This window comes from Centropristis striata, chromosome 1 (genome assembly GCF_030273125.1).
Source record: "Centropristis striata isolate RG_2023a ecotype Rhode Island chromosome 1, C.striata_1.0, whole genome shotgun sequence".
Taxonomy (NCBI): domain Eukaryota; kingdom Metazoa; phylum Chordata; class Actinopteri; order Perciformes; family Serranidae; genus Centropristis; species Centropristis striata.
The window spans coordinates 38,168,738-38,183,892 of NC_081517.1; the positions used below are offsets into that span (position 1 = coordinate 38,168,738).

Consider the following 15,155-nt stretch of genomic DNA (forward strand, 5'->3'; position numbering starts at 1 on the left):
CCGGGGATTGGGCTGGCCACTCCATAACATCAATGTTGTTGGTTTGGAACCAAGATTTTGCTGGTTTACTAGTGTGTTCGAGGTCATTGTCTTGTTGAAACACCCATTTCAAGGGCCTGTCCTCTTCAGCATAAGGCAACATGACCTCTTCAAGTATTTTTACATATGCAAACTGATCCATGATCCCTGGTATGTGATAAATAGGCCCAACACCATAGAAGAAGAAACATGCCCATATCATGATGCTGCACCACCATGCTTCACTGTCTTCACTGTGTACTGTGGCTTGAATTCAGAGTTTGGGGGTCAACAATTTTACTCTCATCAGTCCACAAAATGTTCCTCCGTTTCTCTTTAGGCCAGTTGATGTGTTCTTTGGCAAACTGTAACCTTTTCTGTGCATGCCTTTTTTTAACAGAGGGACTTTGCGGGGGATTCTTGTAAATAGATTAGCTTCACACAGACGTCTTCTAACTGTCACAGCACTTCCAGGTAACTCCAGACTGTCTTTGATCATCCTGGAGCTGATCATTGGCTGAGCCTTTACCATTCTGCTTATTCTTCCATCCATTTTGATGGTTGTCTTCCGTTTTCTGCCACGTGTCTCTGGTTTTGCTCTCCATTTTAAAGCACTGGAGATCATTGAGGCTGAGCAGTCTATAATTGTTTGCACCTCTTTATAAGTTTTCCCCTCTCCAATCAACTTTTAATCAAAGTACGCTGTTCTTCTGAACAATGTCTTGAATGGCCCATTTACCTCAGGCTTTCAAAGAGAAATGCATGTTCAACAAGTGCTGGCTTCATCCTTAAATAGAGGCCACCTGATTCACACCTGTTTTTTCACAAAATTGATGACCTCACTAATTGAATGCCACACTGCTATTTTTTTTAACACACCCCTTTCAAGTACTAAAAACCTGGATTAATCTGGTTACTCACATTGGACTGCTATTATTTTGAACACTACTGTATATATGTACAGATGAGGTCTATATCTCAGCACCTGATTCAATTATGTGGGGGGAAAAAAAGTACTTTTTTGGATGATTATTTAGGATATATATACAATCTCACAGGATAAGAGCACATAAAATACCTGAACACGTTATATTCAGAGTCTTCCCTCTCTGCTTAACCACCTCATCCTGCACGAGTATGCATTCAAAACAACCAGAGCTAATAGAACAAATGCCATACTGGAGAAAGACACTGAATTTTACAACAACAACAAAAAGAAGCCTATTAAGTATATTTGTAATATAAAAAAATATACATGATGAGAATTTAATTAAAAGTTCCTAAAAAAAATCATTAATGCAATATTCACAGGACATGTCTGTTCATCCAAATCGCTTATTTTGCACAAACTTCCTGCAGTTAGTGTTCACTATTTGGGTTGGTTGTAGTTTTACTATTTTTTTAATGCACTTAATATAATGTGATGTGATTGTGATTTCAGGGCACAGGTGAAATAAAGACATCACATGAATTTTTGCCACAAAAAGAATGGCCGTTTTATAAAACATAATCACGCTATGGGGTGGAAAGACAGTACCTAAAACAATGTCTCACAGATTGCATTATACAGTCACAACAGTAAGACCACAAAAATACAGGATCAATGCATGCTGGTAGCTTTGTTTTTCCTGAGTCATAGATCATGTGACACAGCAAGTGTGTTTTAGGTCCACAATACAGTACAGCCTCCTCCCTGAGGTGCTTTCCAAACAGGTGTTTGTTGCCATGTTGGGTGCAAATCCGCATTATTAAATGTCGTACTGTAAAATGCTACAACACAAAGAACAGCACAACATGAATTCCCTTTTTGATGGAGCGAGCTCGAAGACATACAGCATGTTTATGTGGTACTTGGTTGCAAGAATAGTTGGTGCTCATAGAAAGATAATGAAATCTGAAACCCTGATGTAAACAAAAAGATTAGTGACCTGATTGTCATGCTGTTATGTCACCTGACTCGCAAGATACAGTTAGTTGGAAAGTATTTGTCTGGCTTGTAGACATTCCTGCAGCTGACTTGACTACTGTCAAGAAAAACACTAATTTGACATTTCTATCTTCCTCACAGACTGTGTTGGGAGGAAATGTCAACTTTTATTGTCTGCTCGCCTTGTTAAGACAGGATAGTCAGCTGCATGATAAGGCAACATTAGTGTGGTGCCACAGTAGTTTAAACTGGATTAAAGACGCAAGCAAAATGTGACAAAAAGCTAAAAAAAAAAAAAAAAAAGAAAAGAACACAGATTGTGGTCCATAGTAATCCTGCAGTTTAAAAGCAATTTCTTGAAAGTGCTAAATAGTGTTCTGATCTACAGGTTTTGGACAAAATAACAGGAAGATCTTACAACTTAATGCACTATAAATTATGGTCATGTTGTAGTCTTCTCGGTTAGTAGACATTTTGGGAGCCAAATTGGTTATCAGGAAGTAAAATAATTATAGTAGATATTGGACAATATATTTAAATAAGTATCAAAATATCAAGTCTTCCCCTGAAAATTGTTTGAAGTGGTGAGCCAACGGATCCTCTCAATTTAGTCAGTAAATTAGTTTGTTTTTGGCCCACCTCTGCTGCAGTGACACCCTGGCACTTTCTGCAGGGATCCATCACATTAGGTTATCGAGAGTTGTAAGAAATAGAGGCAGTTGAATGATGAATTGAGTGTCCTATGATATAATTCACTGTGATGTAATGCTCTGCAAACCCTGCTGAGTATTATTAACTCTGCAAGCTTGTTGTATGTTTACATTTACACAGGAAACCAGATGAACCAGATACTGGAACATGATTTCTCCTCTATTCTCTACAGATACTCCCCCTGTCTGGTTTCTCTGCCATTCAAATGCAAAAACCTTGAATCTGGTTTCTTCAGAAGAAACTTTGCATGATAAATGAAGCCACTGTTTAAAACGACTTGAGGTTTCAGCAGTGAAGGCCAGGAATGGTCATATTTCTCCAGTGCATGTGATACAAGATGTTCCTGTTATTTTAGCACCACTGATAAAACTACAACTGCCATTTGATGTTTGTGAATATTAGTGTCCATGAGCAAAAAAAAAAATACAGTAGAGGACTTGAGGAAATACAGCAAAATTCATTAAAATGACCCAGGACACAGAGTTTCCCAGGTATTAATAGGCTATAAAGTCAGCTCATATTATAACTGAGGTCTAAAACTGTTACTGTTTTGGTCTGAAGTAGAGTTTCTTGGTGAGCATCGAAGCAAAGCAAGGTACTTGCTTCTTCCCGATGGCATTCCGGTCACTACTATTCCCAACGCTCCTCATTGACACTTTCCTGTTGACCAGCGTCAGTAATTCTGTGAATTCAAGCGAGTCCCCGTACTTTAGAAGCAGTTCGCACAGATCCTGGATGTACCAGGAGCCGTTGATGGTCTCTCTGTGGGAATAGTATCCTTAAGAAACAACACAGGGGACAGCAAAGTTATCAACTGAGCAGCAAAGACGACAATTAAAGTGACTGAATGTGCTGTGGGTGTACGGAGGCCCTGAGAGCAAATTAAGAAAATACAACACAAGTAAGAAACAACAAGCATTTTATAGCGACATCCTGCTGAATCACACCTCTTTCATACATCACAGGTGTCTCTGTTGGCATCTTTATATTGCCTCCTTAATGACTCCAAGAATTAAACAGTCTTGTTTTATCAAATAGGAGGTTTAGCACTATACGTTACCGATCCCAGTGGTGAAAACATTGGTATAGTTGTCTCCTTGTAGGACATTACTATATATATGTTTCTTTTTAAACATGATCTTTTATTGTGGCTTGTATAAAAAAAATGTATTTATTGCAATATTTTATTTTTGTTAGTTTGTGTTTTGTTTTTCTTAATCTGAGTCTGAATAAAGATGAATTGAATTACAGTTGCAAGACAAAGTATGTAAAACCTTTGAAATTACCTGGTTTTCTGCATTAATTTGTCATAAAATGTGATGTGATCTGCATCTAAGCCCCAAGTATAGATAAACACCATCACAATGAATGTTTAATGGATGTGTTCAATAAAAACATGAAATATTATAATTGTTTGTGTGATATTAGGTTATGCACATTGTGTTTGTCTATACTTGGGACTTAGATGCAGACCCCATCACATTTTATGACAAATTAATGCAACCAAAAACCAGGTGATTTCAAAAGGTTCACATACTTTTTCTTGCAACTGTATATCCAGAAATTCTTAAGCAAAGAACCAAACTTTTCAGAGCTGACTTTCCATTTTTTTTCAAAAATTTGACTATATCTATTGCAACATTATTGGTGCTAGATGTTCATCAGGCCCACAAATAAAAATGACTGATGCAGATCTAGCACCTGAAACATTGCAATAATTATGTCTATATGTCTTGCAAGTTAGACAGTGTGCAGAAGTCTTTTTGCATGCGTTTCCTTTATTTGCAGTGTGTTGAGCTCTCAGGGCTGCTGTGCGTCTTCACTCTCATTTCAAAGTAGAAAGTATCAGAAGGAGTGTGAATCTACCCATCGGATTAAAACTTTTAAACTTCCCTGCCGGCTCACCTTCAGCCACAGAGTAGCACATGATGAAATCCGCCCCAGCGGGGAGGGTGTGCACGGCGCTGGCGTCCACCACCACCTCATTCGTCTTCAGCTCGCTGTCCACTGCATCACAGGCGGTCACCGGGTCATCGTGCTTATCTCCACGGCACGCCTGGTGACACACACAGCCTCATTTACTTTGACTGAATATTTAGATTTCCAAGCAGGTAATGTTGCATGTTCTAATGCAGGGGTGGACAACCTTTACTAACTAAAGAGCCACTGTTGGCCAAAAAAAAGAGAAAATCACGGAATGGAGCCGCAATCCTTATATTGAGCCTAAAATGCAAAATCAAACAGCCTTATAAGTCTAAATTAGCCTACCAACATTATTAATAGTCATATTGAGCATTTATTAATATGATTTTGAAAACTAGTCTATCTCGGGGAACTCAAAACTAAACTCAAAGTTAGCAAAACTTAAAAGGTTAAGGTGCCGGGCCGGAGACTTTCGTAAGCTATGAAGCACATTTTAGTTGACTTAAATGTCAAAATGTTTTTAATATGCTGTAAAAAGGCTATACAAATTTACAATTGAGGAATATAAATAACTTTTGGTCTACACCATTGATAAATTAACATTTTAATGTAAAAATATGTATATAATTTTTTATGTCTCAGCCATTGGGAGCCACTGCAGGCGGCCTAAAGAGCCACATGAGGCTCTGGAGCCACAGGTTGGCCACACCTGTTCTAATGGATTTAGCGGTCCTTTTTTTTTGCATGTACCTGTAATATAAAGATCTTTGGCTTTCCTACGAGGCTCTTGCATTTGTCTCCTTTGAACAGGGACGTGATGTCCTGAATGCTGATCTTTCCATCGTACGTGTAAACGTGATCGTTCTCGCCGTGACTCAGGAAGACGAGCAAGAAGCAGTCTGCGTCTGCATGGTTGGCCTCTGCAGCTGTTGGTGAATCATGCATTTGTTAAACAAAACAAGACAAGGCCTGCACATCAGCATATACAGGACAACAAGGAAACTGGGAAGAATTTAAACTACAGTAATGACGCCATAGTGCTGCCTTCTGAATTTATAGTCATTTAAGTGTTGAAAATGCTCATATAAGTGCTTACCTTCGCTGATTTTATCCAAGACTTCCACCTGTTTGTAGTTATCATAAGCCCTCACTTCAAAGTTTAGGTCCTTCAGTCTAAAAGAGAGATGAAGGAAAGTGTGACAGTCACTGAACAAGTACAGACAAGTTCCTAAGCAAAGTGTTGCAGAATACAATGTGCTCTCTCTCTCCAGCAGCTGGCTGAGACCTGATACCTTTTCTCCAGGTTGTAGCGGTCGGCGTTGGTCCCGTGCCTTTCGTTTAATCCCAGGCGCCAGAAGAAGCGCTCCTGGTTAAAGATGAGTGCAAGGCCTCGTTGTTTGTTGTCCATCTTGTACTCCTCTGCAGGATCCAAGGCTAAAGCGCTGTTTCAGAATAAAAACGAGCACAGAAACAAAGACGGTGTCAGGTACTACTGGTGTGAATTCCCAGCTGATAACCCACAAAAACAAAATTAAAAGCTGACCTTCTGATGAAGGCGTCAGTCTCTGTTAGGTTCTCTGTGCATGCTATAAAAAAACACACAAACATGATTAACCTCTGCAATTATATAGAATATGATCATTTAACCATAATGCATGCAATAATGTTTGTTATTGATTAATCTGTAGTATTTCTTAATCGTTTGGTGCATAAAAAAAACTGTGAGAAAAGCCTGTAATAATATCCAAGAGCCAAAAGTAACTTCTTCAAGAGTCTTATTGCTTTCTAACCAGCATTTCCAAACCCAAAATATAAAATTTTAGTAATTCTATAATGTAGGACAAGGAAAGTGACAAAACCTCACATTTGAGAACCTGGAAATATCAGATTTTTACATTATTGCTTGATAAATGACTAAAACAAGTAATTGATTATCAAAGTAGTTGCCGATTCATTGTCTGTCACTTGAACATTGGATGAATTGGCTATGAGCTGCATCTCTAATGCTAACAAATGCTCAGAATATGTGATTGAAGTTGCCAGCTTTCCATGCTTCTTTGTTGAGCTACAGGTGCATGAATTGCTCCACTGCTGCTGGTACGGGGTCAAGCAGCTATTGTTCCATCAGCTTTAGAGTCCTCACAGCCTTCAATAGCTGGCTGACAGGTCGAGAAAGACGGCAAAGGCTGCTAAAAGAACAAAAAGTGACACCTCCACACCCCACCCTGCTGATACATAGGTTAGACTGTGTGTAGGTTGTCTGACAACTTGGAGAGTAAAAAATGCATAATTAGTTTAAAGACTTGTCTTTACTTGTATACACTTAGCTGGAAGTTTATTACATACACCAAGCTGAAACTGTTGTAGTAAGGCAATAAGATATGACTTTCATAAAGGTTAAAATGTTCAGTTTCTTTTAAAAACATTTTAATTTAAGTGTAGATTCTTGATGGTTATTTTGGACGCCGTACACTGAGAGATGTTTCTAACAAAGGTTGCCAAACCTATCGATACTTCTATATTTTTTTGATGATACAATGTGTTTAAAACAATACAATATATGTCATTTATACACTAGGTAGTATCGAAAGTACGAAAGCTATTAAAAATTTTGATCTAGAGTCAGATTTTCAACGAAACGATGCACATATAAAACTCTCCAGCGACAGACCCACCAAAAAAAAAAGTCAAAAAATGATCCTGTTTTGTGTCTAGGGCTTTTTTCTATCGGTATCGAGTGTTGTTTCTTTATACTAGAACTGCATAAAAGTTTAAAACTCTCGCATTGTGACAACTTTGGTCACTTATATTTATAAGTGTAGCCTCAATCACTAATAAATTGGGTGGACAAAATATGAGAAACACCTTTTACCATAACACAATAAAACACATGCCTGAAATGAAGCATACATTTGACTGTAAAACAGGTTAAACACAAAAGTTGTGTCCAACTGCATTTGTTTAGCCAGGTGTACCTAATAAACATACAATGGCTTTGTTAATGTGTAAGACAAAAATATTTAGCTACCAGGGCTGTCTTATCTTTCACACTAAATACCTCAGAGTTTTTACACCACCCAAAAAAAAAACACCATTACAGTTCCATGCTGATCTAAACGACAAAGGATCTCAGTAATTATGGGAAAAAATATCCTGTTCACATGACACACAGTGATAACAAAGACAATTTGAGTTAATGATTAATCTCACCCTTATTGTAGTTGATTGTACTATTGCTGCAATGACAATAAAACCTGATTTATGCACCTGTTTGTTTCACTTTTGCTTCAGTAAGAGTTTTTAAATCACTAGAAATTTTAATAAAAGCACACAAGCATTAAAAACAACACAGTGTAAAGTACTCACCCGCCCTGTCTGTTGTTGTTTTGTTGTGGTTAGCAACATTTCCTGTGAATGTGAGACAAAGACTAATTAGTTCACGACATTAAGAAAGCTAAAAGACATTAAAACCTGCCTCACATGTTTCTTTCTGACAGACTGAAAAGAAAGTAGCAGTACAGGTGTGACAACTCCTTTGTAAGAACTTAGTAACGATAGTAAACAGAGGTTCACTCATGATGCTGAGTTACATCCGACATTAAAAGTCATTGTATTTATTTTTCTAACGTTTCAAAATGCTGTACGCAGAAATATATGTCTATTTTTAAGTAAAAACACGTGTAAATTCGTTACCTCCACTGCTGTCTTGAGTCGTGTTTGACATGTTCACAGGTTGTCTTCACTCCGACTAACTCCACTGAAAAATGAATTTGCTTCGTCAAAGCTACAGTTATGAGCCTGGATATAGCCCCGCCCCTCCCAGAATCTCATTGGCTGAAAGTTACAATCAGAGAACACGATTGGCTCTTGACTCTGTCAGTCACGGGTCAACAGCCAGGACTTCCGTGTTCGCCACATTGCAACAGCGACTCTTCAAACATTTAACACCTGGGATTTAATATATCCGAAAATACAAAAGTGAGATTAGTGTTCATGCAGCCGAAGATGAGAGGAGCTAAACATCTAATTCAGACTTTTTTCAGTGCGCTTCTGTGACATTATTAACTTTAAATAAATCATATTTTTCTCTCTTGGATGAGGGATCAATGGGAGTTCTCTGTAGGCGCCTCTGTTAAAGGATGGCTTACAACAAAAACAACAAAAATGTCTCCCCGAAAATGTCCTTGATCACAACTGACATAGCATAGTATCAAGAAAACTCTTTATTTTTTAAAAGGTATTTTTATACAGGTTTTCTCCAGTATTGTCACATCTACATAATTTGTGTTCACCACTGTCTCTAGGTAGTCTCTATGTGATATTTAACAAAATTCATAGTGAGAAAACCAAAAATGTTACTGTACATAGGGACAGGGCAGGGTAGTAGGGGACTACATGTCATTATTATGACAATTTTAAAAGGTTGCCTGGTTCCCACTTACACAGCCTACATACAGTCCATGTCTGTGGTTCTCAACCAGAGGTTCAGGGACCCCCAGGGGTCCTTGAAGGAGTTCCAGGAGGTCCCATGACAAATATGTTTATTTCACTATTTAATTCACTATGGAAGTGATCTTAATGTGAGTACTACCTCCACAGTTCTCAGTTGTCCTTGACCTAAAGTGTATCAATCTAGAGTCCCTAGACATGAAACAAGCATTGAGAACAGGTAGTCATAAAATAATAAAGTGTATAAAGTGCTGCAGTGCTGACTCATGGAGACTGTGACTGAAATTGAAACTGTGACTCGCCCTCCCCTGGGGCAGTCATTAAAACCCAAAGTTATTTATAAACAATAAAAGTGAGATTAGGATTGGTACAGCCAAAGGTTAGGAGAGCTAAACATCTAATCCAGACTTATTTTTAGTGAGCCTTTTCTGACAAAATCATATAAATTCTAGAAAAGTTATGTTTCATCAAGTCCCGGATCCTCAGTGCTCCCTAAACTCCACCCTGGATGCTGCTTACAAGAAACATAGTTTCTAAAAAAATAGTTAATGATGACAGCTCACACACAAAATTAGCAATAAAAACATGTTTCTTTATTTTAAAGACAGTTTAACACAAGTTTTCTCCACAGCGAATTCCCTGAAATGCGACAATATACAAATATTTTACACATTTTCAAACAGGAGAACCACAATTGTTTCAAATGCTGTAGAAACAGACATAATTTAATTAATATTCATCACATCCTATTAGTGTTATCATGGGTAGGGGGCGGGAAGGTTTTACTTTACAGGTAATTACTTCCTGATCATTTCTTGACTGTTTCCTAGACAGGACTATTTAAATTTGATACTAATTACAGGGAAACAAATACCAAGTTCTGAGGCTGTTAATTTAGTTAGCTTAGTTGTTTTTAGACAAATTTCCATCAAAGAGCAGCTCTCTATTTTATCCACAATCAGTGCCAAATGTATTTATTTTATTTTAATTAGAATTGACGAACCAATAAAATAAAGTGTATCCAACAGCAAGAGTAACCCTGGAGACCATCTGTCCAGTCTATCACAGGACAAACACATTGCACTATATTAACAAAATATAAATAATCAACTGCATGAGAAATATATTAATTATCCACTAGATATTTTCATCATTTGAAAACTCCAATAAGAGGAGGTGATGAACACAAGTCAGTGCAGGCCAAAGAAGCTCTATCCCTGAGAACATCTAAAAAAAAGTATATTGCTTGCATCCTTCTGTCAGTGTTGTGCTTTTAAAACCAGTCTATTCTCCATCTTGTTCCCGTGGCAGCGTCACAGTTCTCTCTTCATCTCATACTGACACACACAAGAGTCCCTCTGGCTGTCCAGGTACGGCTTACATCCCATGTGCATAACAGCGTCAAACAGCAGAGTCACTGCTGACTCACAAGCTGACAGGAGGGAAAGAAACAACAACAAGAACATGAAGTAATGCACAGCAGGGCAGAGGTGATCTGGTTTAAAAACAGGTATTTTTCCTTTTGTTTCAAGAATAAAATAAGATGTCCGAACAGCCCACACAGTGGAATGTTTTAAGTCTCGTCTCAAGACCCATTTTTATTCCTTGGCTTTTTAACACTGCGTGAGTTTTGTGGTCCTCTGTGTCTTTCATTTATTTTATTTATTTTACTACTTTTAACTACGTCTTTTATTTTATTTTACTATGTTTATCTGTTTGATTGTATTGTTTTATTTATGGCATCATTTTAGATTTATACACTTATTATTTTATTGCTGATTGGTATATGGAATTGTTTGTTTTATTGTTGATTTTATGTACAGCACTTTGGAGACATTTGTGTTGTTTAAATTTGCTATACAAATAAACGGAGATTGGATTGGATTGAATAAAATAAGAAAAAAATGCCTCACAGCAAAATCTACAATCACATCAGAGCTAATTGTCACAATTCTGTCATAAGAACAGACATTTTTAAAACCTCTACCAAAACTTATTTAACTTTATTTATAACAGACAGGGTAAAAATAATGAGTTAGTATCAAAGAATAACTGAATTTGGACAATTTGATCCAGATAACAGGTTACAGTATCCAGCTACAGTGTAAAAAAAATAGCTCTATCCTGCCATCTGTTGGACACACTCTGCAACCTCCCTGTTAATCCTCAAACTGCAGCAGAAATTTGTTCATTTGATAAGATGTAAATAAGGATTTTTATAAATGTCTACCGCTGGAGCAAAGCTTCTTTCCTTACATGTTGTGCTAAAAGTTTGCCATAATTGTAGATTGCATTCTCAGGTGCACCTGTCTTACATGGATGGGATAATGTCCAACCAGGTGTCCATTGTCATGAATTTATAGATGACAAGTGAGTCATTTACCTTCTTACACCATGGGAACTTGGCAGAGAAAATGTATAATTTACCCCTGTGCTTTTCCTACTGCAACATGTCAAAATGACTTTGATCTTCCCATTTTTGGTCCCCTGGTTGTACTGATTATACTCCAAACGAGGTAATAAAAACAATTAATTGTATATTTGTATAATTTCATTTACAGCTGTAATTGACATTTTTCCCCAAATAAATACAGATAAATATACATTTTCAACATACCCCCCTTCCCCATTACCCACAAGAAAAACAACTTAAAAATGCAAATGTTTAAAGGTTTTCTACTTTTACTGTGTGAACCTCATCTCGTCCTGTATTTAATTTGAACGCACCAGCACAGCCTCTTACCTTGGACACTCTGGGCCAATCCCAGAGTCCTTTGCACATTCCTGCAAATGGTTTCGAGACAGTCCTGGAACTGTTCATCGCAGTCGTGCTTCTCGCGGCCGCAGGTGTCATAGCAGCGGTCATGTTGGTTGCAACATTTGGTCATCGATGGGATGCCTATGTCGAACTGGACACACACAAGTTTGTCACTCTTTATAAACTATTTAAATGTGTTCTAACATTGAAATTATTCTGCATTTCCCCAAATTAAAAATATGTGTTAAAAGGTTTAAAGATTGGTTTGTAAAATCTCAAACAAAAACATAAAAGAAACATTTCGGCAATGACAAAAAGGTGTTAAACGAATACTGAAATGCAAAATAATGCAATTACAAAAAGACAGCCGTTTCTGTGCATCACTCAGAAATAAAGTGGGTTTTTTTTGACTGATGCTAGATTTTATATCAATTTCAGTATTTAATTTAGCAGTTAAAAAATCAAATAACAACACATTTATGTATATTTATTATTATGTTTTTATGTTATGGCCTAACATTTTTGAAAACTGTTGTGCCGAACAAGTGCTTAAAGTGGTACATCATGATAAATAAATATACAATCTTGTGTGTACAATCAATGTAATGCAGTCACTGTTAGTAACTCATCTCAAACACATACTTGGCATGTTTTTACTGCAATTTCCTGTTACTTATCAGCCAACATATATGCTGACACCAATATATCAGCATGGAATAGGGTAAAAAGAAATGCTAAAAACATTAGGCAACATTCAGTGTGTAAGAATGACAGTTTGGGTCACTGTGTACATCAGGAGTCATATATTAACCATGTTTGCTTGTCCAAGATATGCAAGAAGCTCCCAAAGTGTGTCAGACTACCTTAAATCCAAACAGTGGGGAGCCACATCCGTTGGGTGGTGGGTTCTTGTAGCCGGGACGTGGCACCGGCTTGTAACCTGTGAGAGAGGAGCAAAGGTGGAGATGTTTCTTGTTCTGCCAGTCAGTTATCTTGCTGTTAGAGATAAACACATCAGTCTATCATAATGTAACGACTTGCCGTGCAGCTTAAGGGGAGATAATGTATATCTTCTGGCTCCCAGGTGTTGCATTAACTCAACTTTCATCAAGTTTGTCTCCTACTTTTCCATAGTTATTTTATTTTGACCTGACATAGCACAGAAAACGACAGGTAGGAATAATAGCCTTGATGTTAAAGGGATATTCCAAAATACATGTTTTTCCACTTACATGTAGTTCTACTTAACAATTAAGCTTGTTTTGGTGTGAGTAGACAAGTGTTGGAGAAATCTGCCTTTGCTCCAATATAATACAACTATATTGCAGCTGGTTTGTGTTGCTCAAAGCAGCAGAAACACTATAATTTAAAAAAGCCTCTTTCCTGAAATGACCCTATTACTTTGGATAATCTTCAGACTTTGTTCTGAGGACTAATAGATTTTCTTTGCATTGATGAAAACACTGTGGAAGGCAGTGACAGCACACAGATTTTTTTCAGCTTTCTAAAAGAGGACCAGGTCTGAATTCTTTTTATATTTACATAAGGTATTGGCCATGTTATTAGTTTATTGGAAACAAAAGTTTACAGTGCTGCTAATTTAATTTTGGTGAAATTATCTGTGTGTGTATTAGTACTTTTTCCTGCACAAAAGTAAATAAATAAATAACTGTTTCCTACATGAAACAGTAATCAATTAAACAAAATAAACTATTGATAAATAGAGCGAGATAATTATTAGACCACCCTTTTTCTTTAATTTATTGTTCATTTTACCTGGTAAAACTAATCGGTTGAACTGTCCCTTTAAGTTGTACACGTAAATCAGCATGCATCATGATATGAGTCTTCCTAAATGAAACACAGCCACTATTGTTATTAGTTACACAAGTTTTTGACAAATGACTTCTTCACTTTGAGAGAGAATAAAGAAAGAAAGAAGCTAACGTTACCATCACTGCACTTATAATGACACAAGCCGTCAGCGCCACCAAACAAGTCCAGTGCTGCATTCAGGTACGTGTCGATCTTGTGTATTCCGTTACGGATAGTTTTTAGAGTCATCCGCCAGTCTGGAGTCTCTGGCTCTTTTTGGCAGGCAGTCACACACGGCAGATATCCACAGCAGAACAAACCCAAGAGAAAAACACAGATGTAGCGCTGGTAGCGCATCGTCCACTTCACGTCAGAGCCACGCATTTTCCGGCACGTTGGTTTTAATTTTATATCTTAAAGATGTTGTCTTGAGGGCATCTCAAGTTTCCTTTCTGCTTGTTTTCATTTCACTACCTAGCTTAAAAAGGCTAGGAGCCAACCTGTTGTTGCCGTGGATGCCGTTTCCGGGTTACACTGTCACGTGACCGCTGATGAACCAATGAAGATGATGTGATAAGTTGCAATGTCAGTAAAGAAAGATACAAGCGTTAAACAAATCTGTTGAATGTGTAACCAATTTCTTAATTCTCTCTTGTAAGTTATTTATACACAAACACAGATTTCTCAAAGCTACGCCAAAGTTTAAGGTGTTTCTACTTGAATTCAACTATCTTCTTAAGTCTCTCAGAATTGTAAAAGACAAAAAAATGAACTATATCTTCAATATTATGACAGCCTGATGAATGTATAACCTTAATTTCTAATAACTATATGATTTTTAAAAATTATTATCAGTGAATGCACATACTTTATTACCTCTTTTTCTTTTGCTGTATGGGACTATGTATGGGACCAGTGCTCGGTGCGATTGCCCTGTGGCCCTAAAAAGAAAAAGAGGTAGGCCGTATTTATAAAAAGCCGGCTTCATTGTTTTTTTTTTTTTGTTTGTTTTTTTTTTTATTTTAATTTTTTTATTTTTTCATTTTATTAATTTTTATTATTTTATTATTTTATTATTTTATTATTTTATTATTTTATTATTATTTTTTAAATTATTTTTTTCCTGCGCTTCTGCGCATGCGCGGCTATTGAGCGCTTCTGCGCATGCGCTGCTTTTCAACGCTTCTGCGCACGCGCGGCTTTTCGGCGCTTCTGCGCATGCGCGGCTTTTGAGCGCTTCTGCGCATGCGTGTTTTTTTGCGCATGCGCAGAAGCGCCACGGGGCCGCACATGCGCAGAAGCGCCACAGGGCCGCACATGCGCAGAAGCGCCACGGAGCCGCACATGCGCAGAAGCGCCACGGGGCCGCACATGCGCAGAAGCGCCACGGGGCCGCACATGCGCAGAAGCGCCACGGGGCCGCACATGCGCAGAAGCGCCACGGGGCCGCACATGCGCAGAAGCGCCACTGGGCTGCACATGCGCAGAAGCGCCACGGGGCCGCACATGCGCAGAAGCGCCACTGGGCCGCACATGCGCAGAAGCGCCACGGGG

At 37.9% G+C, this 15,155-nt stretch overlaps 2 protein-coding genes across 3 annotated transcripts; both read right to left on the minus strand.

Annotated features, from left to right (window-relative positions):
• Nucleotides 1-1,487: 1,487 nt before the first annotated feature.
• LOC131978086 (caspase-6-like) lies at nucleotides 1,488-8,021 on the minus strand. Of its 2 annotated transcripts, none has more exons than XM_059341603.1 (7): nucleotides 7,946-8,021; nucleotides 6,123-6,165; nucleotides 5,872-6,021; nucleotides 5,676-5,752; nucleotides 5,330-5,505; nucleotides 4,562-4,712; nucleotides 1,488-3,434 (listed from the first exon to the last, which is right to left on the minus strand). In XM_059341603.1, the coding sequence occupies exons 3-7, from the start codon at nucleotides 5,985-5,987 to the stop codon at nucleotides 3,199-3,201; spliced, it is 756 nt and encodes a 251-aa protein (XP_059197586.1). In that variant the 5' UTR covers nucleotides 5,988-6,021; nucleotides 6,123-6,165; nucleotides 7,946-8,021; the 3' UTR covers nucleotides 1,488-3,198. The 2 variants fall into 2 exon arrangements, with proteins under 2 accessions (XP_059197586.1, XP_059197594.1); XM_059341611.1 differs by lacking the exon at nucleotides 7,946-8,021 and adding an exon at nucleotides 7,790-7,804.
• A 1,578-nt stretch (nucleotides 8,022-9,599) lies between these two features.
• pla2g12a (phospholipase A2, group XIIA) lies at nucleotides 9,600-14,140 on the minus strand. The gene is made up of 4 exons (XM_059357868.1): nucleotides 13,739-14,140; nucleotides 12,650-12,726; nucleotides 11,772-11,937; nucleotides 9,600-10,460 (listed from the first exon to the last, which is right to left on the minus strand). Exons 1-4 carry the CDS (start codon nucleotides 13,983-13,985, stop codon nucleotides 10,342-10,344), a joined length of 609 nt encoding a protein of 202 aa, XP_059213851.1. The 5' UTR covers nucleotides 13,986-14,140; the 3' UTR covers nucleotides 9,600-10,341.
• Nucleotides 14,141-15,155: the final 1,015 nt, after the last annotated feature.

What these genes read in the sequence shown, in the direction of transcription:
- LOC131978086 (XM_059341603.1), bottom strand. Translation starts at nt 5,987, where the DNA reads ATGGACAACAAACAACGAGGCCTTGCACTCATCTTTAACCAGGAGCGC. An exon ending in CGCTACAACCTGGAGAAAAG is followed by an intron (nt 5,753 to 5,871) that starts GTATCAGGTCTC and finishes TCTCTCTTTTAG; the next exon opens with ACTGAAGGACCTAAACTTTG. An exon ending in GTGCTACTCTGTGGCTGAAG is followed by an intron (nt 3,435 to 4,561) that starts GTGAGCCGGCAG and finishes TTGTTTCTTAAG; the next exon opens with GATACTATTCCCACAGAGAG.
- pla2g12a (XM_059357868.1), bottom strand. Translation starts at nt 13,985, where the DNA reads ATGCGTGGCTCTGACGTGAAGTGGACGATGCGCTACCAGCGCTACATC. An exon ending in TCATTATAAGTGCAGTGATG is followed by an intron (nt 12,727 to 13,738) that starts GTAACGTTAGCT and finishes CCTCTCTCACAG; the next exon opens with GTTACAAGCCGGTGCCACGT. An exon ending in ATTGGCCCAGAGTGTCCAAG is followed by an intron (nt 10,461 to 11,771) that starts GTAAGAGGCTGT and finishes CCCTCCTGTCAG; the next exon opens with CTTGTGAGTCAGCAGTGACT.